The sequence below is a fragment of the Rhinolophus sinicus genome, linkage group LG09, assembly GCF_036562045.2.
Source record: "Rhinolophus sinicus isolate RSC01 linkage group LG09, ASM3656204v1, whole genome shotgun sequence".
Taxonomy (NCBI): domain Eukaryota; kingdom Metazoa; phylum Chordata; class Mammalia; order Chiroptera; family Rhinolophidae; genus Rhinolophus; species Rhinolophus sinicus.
The window spans coordinates 55,121,273-55,137,361 of NC_133758.1; the positions used below are offsets into that span (position 1 = coordinate 55,121,273).

Sequence of the window (16,089 nt, forward strand, 5' to 3'; positions counted from 1 at the left end):
AAATGGTGTTAGGAAAACTGAACAGATATATACAAAAGAATGAAACTCTGTCACTTTCTTACACCATGAACAAGAATATACTCAAAATGGATTAAAGACTTCAATGTAAGACCTGAGACTATAAGACTCCTAGAAGAAAACTTAGGCAATAATCTCTTTGACATCACTCTTAGTAAAATTCTTTTTCTTTCTTTCTTTTTTTTTTTTTTTTTGATATGTCTCCCTGGGCAAGGGAAACAAAAGAAAAGATGAACATGGGACTACATTAAACTACATCAAAGAGTTTTTGCACAATGAAGGAAAACATCAACAAAATGAAATAACAACCTACTGAGTAGGAAAAGATGTTTGCTAGTTATACATCTGATAAGGGGTAACTTTCAAAATATATAAGGAACTCACACAACTTAACATAAAAAAACCCCAAAACCAATGTGATTAAAATATGGATAGAGGACCTGAACAGATATTTCTCCAAAGAAGATATACATGTGGCCAATAGACATATGAAAAGATGCTGACCATCACTAATCATCAGGGAAAGTCAAATGAAAACTACAGTCATCTATCACTTCACACTGTCACAATGGGTATAATCAATAAATCAACAAACAGCACGTGTTAGCGAGGATGTTGGAAAAAGGGAACCCTTGCACACTGCCAGAGGGATTGTAAATTGGTGCAACCACTATGGAAAACAGTTTGGAGGTCGCTCAAAAAATTAAAAATAGAAATACCATATGACCCAGCAATGCCACTTCTGGATGTTTATCTAACGATAACCAGAACTCTAATTCGAAAGCTATATAGACCCCTATGTTCATTGCATTATTTACAGAACTAAAACACATAATCCTAAACTTTATATGGAACCATAAAAGACCCTTAATAGCTGAAGCAATCTTGAGAAAGAAGAACAAAGTTGGAGGTTTCACATTACCTGATATCAAACTATACTGGAAGGCTATAGTAATCAAAACAGCATGGCACTGGCTTGAAAACAGAAACAAAGATCAATGGAACAGAATAGAAAGCCCAAAAATAAACCCACGCCAAGATATGGAAGCAACCTAAGTATCCATGATAGATGAATAGATAAAGAAGATGTACATTGGACAATTAAGTTTGTGAACTCATCCTAGAAAAAGTGCTACATACCTCATTGTTGAATATCACTACAATCACCTTTGAAGTACACCCCTTGGGAAGCTATGAGTCGAAGCCAGTGCCTAGTCCACCCTTCAAAGCAATTTGGGAACTCTTTTTCTGGAATGGCCATCAGAGCTGTCATCGTATTACCTTTGATGTCCTGAATGTTATCAAAATGTCTTCCTTTCAGTATTTCCTGTATGTTCGGGTAAAGAAAGAAGTCATCAGGGACCAGATCAGGTGAGTAGGGAGGGTGTTCCAATACAGTTATTTGTTTACTGGCTAAAAACTCCCTCACAGACAGTACCATGTCAGCTGGTGCATTGTCATGATGCAAGAGCCATGAATTGTTTGTGAAAAGTTGTGGTCGTCTAACTTTTTCACACAGCCTTTTCAGCACTTCCAAATAGTAAACTTGGTTAACTGTTTCTCCCGTTGGTACAAATGCCTAATGAATTATATATATATATATATATAATAAAAGGTTAGCAACATCATTGCAACAAGTTCATGAACTTAATTGCCAGCCCTTGTATACAATGGACTATTACTCGGCCATAAAATTGAATGAAATCTTCCGTTTGTGACAACGTGGATGGACTTAGAGGGTGTGTTATGCGAAGTGAAATAAGTCAGAGAAAGACAAATACCATATGATTTCACTTATACGTGGAATCTAAAAAACGAAATAAACAAAATAGAAACAAACTCATAAAGAGAAGAAATTGATGGTTACTCGATGGGAGGGGGTTAGGGGATCGGTGAAAAATGTGAAGGGAGTAAGATGTACAAGTTGCCATTTATAAACAGTCATGGGAATGTAAAGTAAAACAGGGAATATAGTCAATAATGTTGTAATACAATGTATGGTGTCAGATGCATACTAGACTTATTGGGGTGATCACTTCGTAAGTTATATAAATGTCTAATCACTGTGTTGCACACCTAAAACTAATATATGTCAACTGTAATTTAAAAATAAATAATTTACAAAAGAAAAAAGTAAAAAGAAACCATAGAAATGTCCAGACATTTGATAATTGTGTCAATTAGTGTTCTCTGAAGAAACAGAACCAATGGGATCCACCTATCCACAAACACAAACACATCATATATACCTATCTATCCATATATCTGTCTATATATATCTAGATATCTAATATACCTATCTATCAATATGGAGAGAGATATATTTCTAACTGTCATCTATTTATCTGTCTATCTATCTATCTATCTATCTATCTATCTATCTATCTATCTATCTACCTACCTATCTATCTGTCTATCATCTATGTGTCTCATCAGTTGAATACTCTACCTATCTACATTTATTTTAAGGAATTGGTTCACATGCTTGTGGAGGCTCCCAAGTTTGTATATTATCGAATAAGTTGGCAAGCTAGAAACTCAGGCAGGATTTCTATGTTGCAGTCTTAGGTAGAATTCCTTCTTCTTCAGAAAACAAAGTTTTACTCTTAGGATCTTCAACTGATTAGACCACGTTATCAAGGGTAGTATGCTTTGCATACAGTCAACTTGTAAATGTCAATCACTTGTAAAAAATGTTTTACAACACCTAGACTAGTTTTTGACCAAAAAACTGGGCACCATAGCCCAGCTAAGTTGCCATATAAAATTAAACATTATAGTAACAAATAAAATACACTTTAAAAAATGAAAAATAAAATCTTTGAAAATTTAAGAATTGATGAAGAATTTAGCAGTAGAGTAGACAGAGTTAAATGGATAATTATTGTAATGGAAGATATATCTGAAGAAATTATCCAGGTGTACAAGAAAATGGAAATTTCGCCCCTGTGTTCCCCCTTTGGGGCCCAGATTTGTGCTATAAGATACCTGTGCATCCATTTATGTTGGTCTTGACAGTTGGGGTTTGTCCTTATAACCTGTGTACCTCAGATGCTTATGGAAAGAACATTTATTAGTAGATAACTTAGAACTCTTGTTTAGTTTTGGGGATTTATGCTGCTTACCCAATGGAGCAGTCATGAGAGGATTATGCAAGTTTAATCTCCGTGAATGTATATTAAATGCTTGATACTGCCGGGTTACCATTACATTCAAATACACTTATTTAAAACCTATACGTTGAGAGCCATTAATGGTCCTCAGCAAGGCATACGAGGTTCTTCTTGAGTGGATGCCTGGCCCTAGAGTCTTATTTTCATATCGCAGACAGTGGCATTCTGTTAAAATGAAAATTAGAACACCCCAGGTGGGGGCACATTCCCTCACCCCTCCATGTGCCTTTCTGTATCTTGATCAGTGTGCTGGACACATGGGTTTTTTTTCCTTAGTATAAATCTGTTACCTTGGTACACACCCACAAACACACACACACACACACACACACACACACACACCTTTTTCACATATTTTTAAAAATGTCAGAGTATATTAGTCCTTGGGCTCAGGCCTTAGAGTAAAAGCCACTTTCTGTCCCATGGCACACAAAGCTCCACAGGACTGGCCTGAACCCATAGCAGACCTCCTCTCCCTTCACTCTCCCCTTAGGCAGCTACTCAGGCAGATGCTGCCAACTGGTATCCCTACTGCTACTACTGCTTCACCAGTGGCAGGGACTCAGTGTTCTTCATGAAATGAAATGTAATTGAAATAGTGCTTATGCTTGTGGGGTTGGAGATGTATGTCTGGATTTCTGTTTGGATGATGCCATTGGGAATTAGTACTTTATTGGTGCCTTTAAAATTAGGATTGTATTATAATGCTAAGTGAAATAAGGCAGACTGAAAAAGCAGAGAACCATATGATTTCACTGGTATGTTGTATATAAACCAAAAACAACAAAAGAACAAGACAAACAAATGAGAAACAAAAACTCATAGACACAGACAATAGTTTAGTGGTTACCAGAGGGTAAGGGGGTTGGGGGGGTGGGAGATGAGGGTAAGGGGATCAAATATATGGTGATGGAAGGAGAACTGACTCTGGGTGGTGAACACACAATGGGATTTATAGATGATGTAATACAGAATTGTACACCTGAAATCTATGTAACTTTACTAACAAGTGTCACCCTAATAAACTGTAATTAAAAAAAACACATTAGGATTGTGATGGATTTAGAATTCTACAAACATTTGGTTTTCACAGAGATTTTTTTCCCCCTTAGAAGAGGCTTTATATTTTTCCTGATATAAAATCATACATAACATTCACAAGAAGCGTATAAATTACTAGTGACCCCAACACCGAGACATAGTCACTGTTTATGTTTTATCAACTTCCTTTCAAACTATTTCCCATGTGCATTGCATATATTGATATACCTTTTTTGTTCTTCAAAGTGTTTTAAGGTGTTTTCTTACCTGCTTATTTTCAGTACTGTTCTAAGGAGATAATACCTCCTCACATTTTATATACAGAAAGACAGAAAAAATTCATTCATTCATTGGTTTTACATAGAAAAGAAACAGTGCTATTTGCCAATTCAAGTCCTAAAGGATTTTCACTGACTTTTCAAATACCTGATGATGTTTTGATGAAAGTTGGGTAGTTTTTAAAAGCTGCTCTAAAGGGTAAATTTAGCACCAGAAGTCTAAAGTCTAAAGTACCTGGGACTTCTAACAGCACATTTTTCACTTACGGTTTTCAGAGAATTTCAGACACATTAAAATCTTTTCAGCACCATAATGAGAGCAATAATCCATATCATAAAATGGATTGAGTTTTTGTTACTATATTTGATGGGATGCTCTTCTACTGTGTTTTCCCAAAAATAAGACCTAGTAGGACAATCAGCTCTAACGCGTCTTGTGGAGCAAAAATTAATATAAGACTGGTCTTATTTTACTATAACATAAGACCGGGTCTTATTTAATATAATATAAGACTGGGTCCTATATTAATTTTTGTTCCAAAAGACTCATTGGAGCTGATTGTCCATCCAAGTCTTATTTTCGGGGAAACACAGTATGTTAATCTTATTATATGAGAAAATATCCTTTTATCATGTCAGATTCATCTTTCTGAAGGACAACTATAGTTTTAGTAGCACCACATAAGATAAGACTTTCATTACATACTTATGGGTAAGTTAATTCATTACACAGAATATAAACCTTCAAATTAAATACCCCTTTGTTCCAAATTTACATAAGACCAGGAAAGTCAGCCTCCTCTTTGTGTGAGGTGAGAGCTTCATTAGTGATTCAATCTTTAACTCTTGGCATGCCATGCAGATTGCCATGTGATGTTAGATGGAGCACACACAACTGGTGTAGTTTGTTCCTCAGATTTCCAAGGAGATAAACGTTGACATTATGTGAGATATTAAGTCTTTTACAGGTTACTCAAAATATATTTCTTGCACTGAAAATTTTGTAAGATAATGTGCATATATCATCCTTATGCCATTCGTGTGTTGTCAAAAGCTGACATTTGAGATGAATAGCCCTAAGGATTAATTTTTCACTTCTGAAGATTCTCAAAACTTTTATCTTCATAATTTGCTAAATCACTACTTCCTGAACACTGTAATTCTGGCTTCCTTTATAGAAACTAGCATTCCAACCTCACTGAAGCCTGATATGAAATAGTATGGGGAGCCCTTTTCTTTTTTTGATAAAATTGGTATTTCAGATAGCCTCCATGTTATTGTACAGCACCCTTTAATAAAAAGAGGGACAGATCCTCTTAATTCCTAGAAGCAGGAGAAAGTCTGTTCCTGATTAACTGGGATGCCTACTACTATGGGCGAGTGAGGGCTCACCACCATGTCTCTGGTTTCCTTGTCTCTGTGCTTGGAGTTCAGTTTAGTGACCAATTACTAGAGCTCTCTTTAGTCACAAAGTTTTTCTCTTTTCCCCTGCATTTCTAAATTCATGGGTTTTTATCTTTTAATCACTGTTTTCCATTTTTTTTTGAATTTTACTTTTATGATAGATAAACTTGTACCTTGCAGGTGAATAGGCAATGTATACATAAATCAATAAAAATATTATTTTCATCTCTACACTAGGAAATGTAAACTTACATTGGTTATAATAAATTATTTATCTTAATTTTAGATACCTATTAATTCTTCACATACAGGTTATTAATGGCTAAGTTTTATCTCTTTGCTAGTCACAATGTGAGTACATTATGAAGGCCCCCATTACTGACAGCAGGTTCTAGATTTTAATGTCAGAAATGTTGGAGCCAAAATCTCAGTTCTCAGGTTTGTGAATGATAGAAGTGTGAGCTGAATGAGTCAATGTTGCTGTATGAATTTTAACAGAAATAGCTATGGCAGACTACTTTGCCAATTCACAAAAAAGACTGATTTTACAGTTGTGATGTAATACTCTGTATAGGTCTTTATTTTGGGATTGAGATCATATCTGTGAAAACTAGGGCTTTAAAAAGAGTGTAGGAAAAATTGCGAACAACTTTTTGTTGCTCCCCCCCCCAGTTTTATTGAGATATAATTAACATACAATATTGTGTAAGTTTAAGGGGTACGTGTTGATTGGATACTGTACACTTACATATTGCAGAATGATGACCACCACCATAGCGTTAGCTAAAACCCTCATCACATCACCTAATTACTATTTGTGTGTGTGTGTGTGTGTGTGTGTGTGTGTGTGTGTATATGAGAGAGAGAGAGAGAGAGAAAATGAGACAGATAGAGAGAGAGAAACATTTAAGATCTACTCTCTTAGCAACTTTCAAGTACTTTTTATTGCCTTTTAACTAATAAAATGTTGACTTTACCAAGTGGGTTACCTTTGGTCTCTGGGATGCAGATTTGTTCTCCTGGAAGTCAAGATTGAACATTTATAGAATGTTTTAGAATCCTGTCTAAGTTTAGGTTTAGAATATTCAAATTGTTAAGCTACTGGTTCTTAAAAAAATTTTTTAGCATAGCATTTTGTATAAAAGTTTGGAATTCATAGAACATCCCAGGATATTCCATTTTTCCTGGTTTTAGGACTCTTAAAATTGCTTTTTTTAAAAAAAGGGTAACAAAATATTAGGAAATTTTCTTATTCTTAATCATTACTTTCCTTTCTCTCTCACACTATATACTCCAGCTAGTTAATATTGGTTTGTACATAATTAGAATGACATTCAGTACAAAAAGTTTTTTTTCTCCCAATTTGGTAGAAATCTTGGGTTTTATGTTCCATTATAGAGAATTTGTCTTCTGACTTTGGGTAAGTCAGGAATTCCCTCTGGACTATTTCCTCATCTGTGACATGAGAGGATGGACCACTGTGTCTCTAGGGCCCTCTCAGCATTAGAATTTTATGAATCTGTGATAATTCAAAGTCACTGAAATGTGTCAGAAGCTTTATGTAGGATTGTAGAGAAATTAAAGACCCCAAATTTGGAGAAAATTCTTTATTACTATGAATATATAAAGTGATTCTAAAATATATTGCTGATTCTAGAAATTGTTTCATAAGAAATCACATAAAAATATGACAGGAATGCCATCTTCTTCATTGTTAAAGTCCTGAATTTAACGAAGAGGAGTTATTTAAATATTATAATTTTAAAAATTAAATCTATAGCTGTTGAAGGAAAAACTGGGTCCTGAATTGTTCGTTCTGTATTCCATTCCAATATTATACATTGAATTTGTAGCCAAAATGTTTCCAATGTTTAAAAATATTTGATTTCCTTCAGCTTCTGGCTCAGAAATACTCAAGTTCCACAAATAATGGACGAAATATAGCAAAACATTTTGTTATTCTTCTGTCGTCTTTCTCTGACTTGAGTTTTATTTCATTGAGAACGTTTTCTGGTTCTAGTGTATCAAAATGTAGCTTTGGGGTCTCAAAGTTTCTGAAATATCCAGTTGATAGTACAGAGCTGTAACAACCAGTCCCTATATACAGAGGAATCATCAAAATACCTGGCCCTTTTAAAAAAAAAATTAAATTTGTTGGGGTGGCGTTGGTTAGTAAAATTACATGGGTTTCAAGTATGCATTTCCATTGTACATCATCTGTATACATTGTGTGTTCACCACCCAGAGTCAGTTCTCCTTTCATCACCATTTTTTGGCCTATTTTAAGAGATTATGTTTTAGTGTGTGTGTTTTTTGTTGTTGTTTTGTTTTTTGGGTTTTTTAGTAAATTAACAAATACCAGCTAAACATTACAATAATACACTATTAGCTAAAGAGAGGGCTTAATATAAGTGAGAGTTATCTACTTCTTACTAGGCATTGGTTCTCCATCTTAGCCACCCATCAGTATCATTCTAAGGATATGTAGAAACCCCCACTGCCCAGGCATAAGGCTAGTGAGAGCAGTGTGGTGGAGCTCAGGTGTAAGTAGTGTTGAAAGATGGTCAGGTGATTCCAGTATGCAGACACAGACCCGGTAGGGTTCTTTGTTTGAAATATCACAATAAGCTAGTTATTAGAGGACCACCCCCAAAGGTCTGAATGTACTGGGCTTTTGGATAGCAAAGTGTGGGGGAGATGGCTTTGCAGGGTGAGTCAGGATAGAGTTGGAAGCCTGCCTCAATCAGCACCGTTATTTTAACTTGGACAGATATTTTATTCTAGTCTAAAATTTCACTCCAGCTTTAGCATTAATCTTTAACACTTTATAGCATTATAGCAGTTATAGCAATTTTCTAGTTTCTATATCACCTCAAGAAGTTGATAGATTCAAAATTTCAATCTAATAGTTTTGATTCAAGTGGCCATGTGATGGAGAGACCTTTAGTTTGATATTCAGCTAATGATTCATAGTTGAGAAGATTTAGATTTTAGGAATTTGAGATTCAATGGGTTGATGTTGATATTTCCGTTGTTTAAGAAGTAAGAGCTTTCTGAGCAAATCAGTGGCATAAGCCTTGTTAATGTGTCCTGAGTTATGTTACGCCTACGTATGAAAAAAACTATTTTGAGAACTTTGCTACATTAATGGGCATCCTCATTGCAAATCAGTCTTACACATTCATGAAAGCGGATTTGGAAATTGAGAGGCAACAATGGGGAGAGCCCTGAGGTGAGAGTTAGAGAATTTGGACACTCATCTGGATTTTGCCATTTATTAGCAGTGTATTTATGGGCAAGTTACTTAATCTCTGAGTCGTAATTTCCTCATAAAATGGGAATAATGCCTACCATAATTATTTCACAGAGTTTTTACCAGGCTTAGATTAGATCATTAATTTGTTCAATAAATATGTGATTCACCAAGTGCCTATTATCTGCCAGGGAGCATTCAAGATGTGAAGGATATAAAGAAGGAAACTATGTCCTTGGAAGGAGGTAGCAAATATATTAGTCACTGTTCATAGATTTAAAAAATCATATTGTAAGCCCTTTGAAGATGGCTTGCTCTTTCATCTTTGTGTTTCCATGTCTCAATACCTGGCACATAACAAAGAAGGGGCTAAAATACTGTTTATGTGAATGAATTAATCACATAATTAATTTCCTTGAAAATATTTTGTTCCTCTAGTCTGAGTCTCCCTTGAACAAGTTGAAATGAGTAGTGTGTGGATGTGGTTTCATTTCCCTGTGGCTTAAAGTACCACACGAACTTCAACATGGTAGTCTAACCTGAGATCCTTTCAAACCACAGCAATGGTTAATATTTTAGTTGGAGTTTGATTCCAATAGGTTAGTATTCCCTCTTTTCTGATCAACATTGCAACATTAAGAGTACCTGTTTTTGGCTTAACAGCCTTTTCATGTTTGGTATTAATTCAAACTCCAATATTTCTTTTGGAAAGAAAGATAAATTCTTTCCTTGACATCCTTTTTTCCCCATTAAATTAAGTTAAAAAAAAAAGTTGCTTCATAAATGTGATCTCAAACAGCTGGATTTTAATCTTTCTACCTTACAGGAAGAGAGAGTTTGGTTTCAACAACGCTCCTACCACATGGCCTGGATCATACCCAGCACACAGATTTTTTTAACCTAGCCAGCAACGAACTTGTGGTTGTACATTTGGGCTGTGTTCACATGTTATTCTAAACTAGGTCAGGATCTGTGGTAGGCATCTCTATATTCTTTTAAGAGAATGTGAACAAATGGAGAATTATAAGATCCCTTTCATACTGGGTCACAGAAATAAATACTTTTGAGGATTTAAGTTCTGTCTCTTTACAGCAGGTAAAGGGTTATTCTCTTTGCAGCCCCATGTGTCCTTAGCGTAGCTGGAGGAGGCCTTGGTGTTCTGATGCCCAGTCTTTTATTTGAATAACAGAATTTTAGAGTTGAAAAGACCCTGGACTTGATCCAAGCCTGCCACTCATATTCTAGACAGACAAAATTGAAGAGAAATGAAGAAGCTGTGATAGTCTGTGTCAATGGGTGTCCTGAGATGCTTTTCCTGAGTTTTTTTCTACTGTCTGCCACTGAGTAGAACATACTCATATGTCGTATGTGAATCCTGCTAGCTTCTGTGGGTACTCCTAGTAAAAAGCTCACAGAATGCAAGGTGATACACATACACATTTATGTGCCCATGTCTATGTAATTGTGTCACTTCCTTTATCCTTAATTGCTTAAATTGATAGTAATGTGTTAAGTTTGCAAATTTATTTTAAAGTCTTATAAAAGTAAATTCCATTTTCAAATATTGCTTTGTATAAACTTAGAGATACATGTTCGATGTGACCTACAGGGATCTGGGTTGGGCTCCATCCTATTCTTTAAGTCACTCCACATAGTTTTTGGCATAAATGCTTCTGAACAGAGAGCTCACATTGTTTTCCCATATTTTACATTATAAAGTCAACGCTACTCCTACCTGGTATTAAACCTGGGTTTTCTTAGGCATGAACACTAGAGAGTTTAAATATTTTGTTCAAACTTCACAACATCTAGTGAAAAGTTGGAAGTAAAATGTATGTGTCTCCTTTTAGCAAGCCTGAACTTCCAAATTCTGCTGTAGCCCCAGTTGCTGCTGCATAAGCAAATTCATCCTTGGAGGCATGGGACTCATGGATGTTTTTCCAGCTAAATGAGAGCCTCATAGCTGTGACTTTTGCTGGGCAGGTCATGGAAAGAAGCACCTGTGATACTCATTTTGTGGGTTATAGAAGTGGGGTGAGTAGTGTATGGCAGGCCCCAGAGTGCCCCTGGGGCACTATCCTGTGTATTTCATAGAAGGAAGGTCCTTCCCAAGATAGTCCTTCTCTAAGATCAGTTTCCTGGGATCTCCAAATAGACTTGAGTTCCCAAACAGTCACAGAATGCAAAAAACAACTCAAGAGCATCAAGTTTGCATTGACTACTTCATGCTTTATATTGTACTTTTTCAGAGTGCAAATTCACCTGCACCAGCGGTAAATGCTTGTATCTTGGTTCACTGGTCTGTAACCAACAGAACGACTGTGGAGACAACAGTGATGAAGAAAACTGTCTCCTGGTGACTGAACATCCACCTCCAGGCATCTTCAACTGTAAGTCCCTCCTACTCACCTTGGCATCATTAGGTTTGATTATGTTTTTGAAATGGTTAGGAGGTAGGGTCCTGGTGGAAAAGGGAAAGATGTTGTTTTGGGGGGCAAGATCTACATTTTCACAAAGGGAATGTTTTCTTCTTTTAGGATAGAAAAATGGTGTGTCTAAAAGTGGGAAATTTATTCTATTTTCAGAGATGTCCAGTGACACTATGTTTCGGAATAGGATTTTGCTGCCCAGAAGCATTTACTGGATTCCAAGAAATAACATATTGATTTAGTATTCTTCCTACCAATTTTGTAGAATTTTTAAAGAGTAATTTGAAACAATTTTCAAATAATTTTAAATAAGCAAAGAAAGATATGTGGACAGGCCATAATCATGTAATTAAAATAAGAAAACAGATTTATATTGGTCTTTTTAAAAAGGTTCTGATCATGTGTTTTTCTAGTTGCTGCTGGATGGAAAAGAACTTAAGTGAGGTGTTTACATTTGTGAATCCCAAGGCCGAGAAATTCTTGAACCTGAAAAGGTGAAATTAATAGTTTGAAGTTCACTGATTTTTGATCTCATGATTTTTATGAAGAGGAAGGAGAGAGAAGGCAGCTTTGAAGCACTGCTGAACTTCTCTTTGGGAGAATGGCTTATTGTTTCCTGTGTTTCCTTGGGCTAAGTGAAGTGGGTTGAGGATGACAGAATGATTTTGCAGTAGCACGCTCTGGAGGAATGTTTGTAGTACTGACCCTCTTCATGGGGTCTTCTTACTGAGATCATTTCATGAAACGTTCAACTTATCTCCCCAGTGTTACTGACATGATTTTGAGGGGTTATATTTGTTTTTATTTACAGCTCTGTACATTTTTGTTATGAAAATTAGACTACATAAATACTGATACTGTAATGTGAAATGTGGAGTTTTTTTAAAAAAGAAACAATTTTCTCTATTTTTACTGTATTTTTCATATTGGGGGAAACTCAGAAAATGACAGTGCCTCGTAAAGTTTAAGCTTGCTCTTTATGCTTGCTAAATTCAAGCTTTTCTGTTGTGTCAGTTTGCATTTTCTTAACACTGAGTCTTCTTAGAATCCCATGTCTATACTTTCAAAATACAATTTAAGGTTATGTGTGTGCTTCTTGGTATTTGGTCCATTTGTTTCCTCTGGTGATGTTTTGTGTAATAGCCTTTGCGATTGTCAGTACTGTAATTTGCATAATGTGGCTTGCCTGGGCTCAGGGAAGGGGTCCACAAAGTGATTGTCCTGTCTGCTCTGAGCTGGATTGCTGCACCTGGTACTTACCCAACAGTCGGGCAGCTCTGTGGCCTCATCTGCACAATGAGTCATGAGAATGGCTGTCATGAGGATTAAGTGGGATGGTCCACATAAAGCAATTAGAACAGAGTCTTGCTGATACTAAGCCATTGATGTAGGTCAGCTAAACTCAAGCCAAGGAGTCTTAGAATAAGAAGGGCAATGTAAAGCCAATTTCTTGATTTTTCTTGTTGTTTTTCTCTAGACTTGAGTAACAGCAAGCACATATATGATAAGCTATGGAGAGACTATCAGGACTGTGTGTGGTACCTTGACTGTGAAAAGCAGGATGACCAAACCTTTGGCCCAAGGGCACGTCACAGACTGATTCTCTGAATCTTGAAGGTGCTTCTCCTTCACTTCATGGTCCATTCCTCCTATTAAACCCCTCCCCTCCCCTGCCCACCGCTCTCCACCTCCCTCCCTTCCCCTCCCCTTCTTTCCTCTCCCCTTCTCTCCTTTCTCATCAGTATTGTTTCCTGGTATTTAAAACCTATTTCCACATGTTTCTATCATCCATTTTAAAAGTATGAATATTTTAATTTTGCTTGGAAGCCAGGTGAAGCAGTTACGTCTGTAAGTGGTTCAACATTTCCCAGGCAGCTACAAGAGTTTGCCTTAACAGAGGAATTTGAAGATCCTATTGACAAATTGTTGGTCCCTACAGTTCAGATATAAATAGAACTTGTTGTGTCCTTGTAACTAAAATGAGAGATTATTTACATTGCGCTCTCTTTTAAGAAGACTGGAGAGCTAGGAAACAGGATGACAAAGGACAAGACCATGGCTGTGGCTTCACGTGGACTTGGGTTCAAATTCTACCTTAAGTAAGTGATTGAACCCTTTTCAGGCTTGGTTTCTCTCTCTGTAAAATGTGAACAATTGCTGTCATATAAGGTTTCTCCACAGTGATGTCATAAAAATGGCTGTGTGAGGTGAGTCTCTTGAAATCTCCCTGGAATTTACAACAAATCGAACAACAATAACTCCACAAAGGACTCCCTGCACAGCAGACAAGCAATACTAAGAGGCATGCTACTGAAATCACCTAAAGGTGGGCAAATTGCTCAAGCAGGGGAGGAGCGAAGGGAGAAGTGCGGAGACGGGGCCGGGCGGGCACAGGACGCAGACCTAGCTCAGTGCTCTGAGCTCGCTGCATCCCAGAACTACCACAGCTGCGTGAGAGGGAAGAACTCGGACTACTATGGCCCCGTTTATGACCCACAGCGCTGAGGGGACAGCATATAACACAGCTGAACCCAACGCTCACGGCAGAGACCTCGGAACAAAGACTGAGGGAAGAAGGCTGAAAACGGTGGTTTAAGCCCTCACTGCCGAGCAGAGAATGGAACCTTAGGTACTGAGCCTAGCCTCCCCCTCCCTACCCTCCCAGACCTCGCCCCACCCCCACCTGCCTGGTGCTAGAAGCGGAAGAGTAGCAGTGTCAGATCAAAAGAACAGAATATTTGCAGTCTGAGCACTGTGGTCCACAGACACAGATTTGCAGCCCAATTAGTTACAGCAAAGGGGAGGGAGCTGTGGAAGCAGGACCGGCTGTGGTGGTGGTTGCCACCATTGCTCTGGGCCACCTCTCACAACTCACCCTGCCACTGGCCCCACCTATCTGGGCGTATCCCTGCAGGAGTAAACAGAGCTACTGAAACACACAGGCTCTGAATCTGGTGCAGGAAGAGCTTTGGAACTTCAAAAGCTCTCTGCATCCCCACACGACATGGTGCCTTATGACCAAGGAGAACTGTGAACAAAGGAGAAGCCCACCTTACAGGGAATCCCCCCATTGTGTGAGAAGCTGGAATAGTGCAGAGAAAACATAGCACTACAGTCTGAGAGAGAATAAAAGGCTGCAGTCGGAGATAAAACATTCTACCAACATGTACTGGAAAGCAAAAAAAAGACCTCTTCCTAGCAACCTGTTGCAGAACCCATTCCTGTAGATGTCTGGGAAGAGAAATAATAAACCATTAATTGCCATGAATAACCAAGGCAACAAGACAGCTCAGATAGAAAATGAAAAGTCTCCAGAATATGAACTTAAAGGTATGGAAATACGTGACTTAAATGAAAGACAATTCAAGATTGCAGTTCTGAAAAAACTCAACGAAATGCAAGAAAACACAGACAGGCAGTTTAATGAACTCACAAATATAATCAAAGAACAAAACGAACATTTTACCAAACAGATTGAAATTTTTAAAAAGAACCAAATAGAATAGATTAAGAACTCAGTAGAAGAAATGAAGAATGAAATAGCCAGCTACGGTAGCAGAGTTGACCAGATGGAGGAAAGAATCAGTGACGTCGAAGATAGAAACCTGGAAATGGCACGGATGGAAGAAGAAAGAGACTTGAGACTTAAAAGAAATGAAAGAGCTCTAATGAACTTTCTGACTCCATCAGAAAGAGCAATATAAGAATAATGGGCATACCAGAAGGAGAAGAAAGAGAGAAAGGAACAGAGAATATATTCAAACAAATAGTCGATGGGAACTCCCCAAGCTTGTGGAAAGAACTGGATCCTTGAATCCAAGAAGGAAATAGAACACCTAATTACCTCAACCCCAACAGGCCTTCTCCAAGGCACATTGAATTGAAGCTGTCTAAAGTCAACGACAAAGAAAGAATCCTCAAGGCAGCCAGGGAAAAGAAGACTGTGACCGACAAAGGAAAACCCATTAGGTTATCAACAGATTTTTCAGCAGAAACTCTACAAGCCAGGAGGGAGTGGAACCAAATATTCATACTATTAAAGAGAGAAATTATAAGCCAAGAATAATATATCCAGCAAAGATATCCTTTAGATAGGAAGGAGGAATAAAGACTTTTCCAGGCATACAGAAGCTGAGGGAATTTTCTAACATATAACATGCACTACAAGAAATATTAAAGGAGGCTATTCGACCACAATCAACAAGGACAATTTATGGCAAGCAAAACATAGAAAGGGGGAGAGTGAAGGCCTGAACCGGAATATGGGAATGGAGAAAGTAAGCGTGCTGAAGAAAATGGAATACTTGAAATATAAAACTTTCTTTTACATAAACTTAATGTTCACCACTCAAAAAAAATCCACAACTGAAATACATACTGTAATAAAAGAAGAAACACAGGAAAGAATCATAGAATACCACCTCACAGAAATAATAGACAACAAGAAAAAGACAAAGAAACAATTGAACCACAGTCTTACCAGAAAACTAAAG

At 37.3% G+C, this 16,089-nt stretch overlaps 1 protein-coding gene across 11 annotated transcripts in view; it reads left to right on the forward strand.

Annotated features, from left to right (window-relative positions):
* LDLRAD4 (low density lipoprotein receptor class A domain containing 4) overlaps positions 1–16,089 on the forward strand; it is a 606,571-nt gene that overhangs the window by 310,511 nt on the left and 279,971 nt on the right. For all 11 annotated transcript variants that reach the window (XM_074340417.1, XM_074340421.1, XM_074340425.1 and 8 more), the window contains one exon: positions 11,417–11,557. In XM_074340417.1, the coding sequence (XP_074196518.1) occupies positions 11,417–11,557 (141 nt within the window). The remainder of the gene's footprint in view (positions 1–11,416; positions 11,558–16,089) is intronic.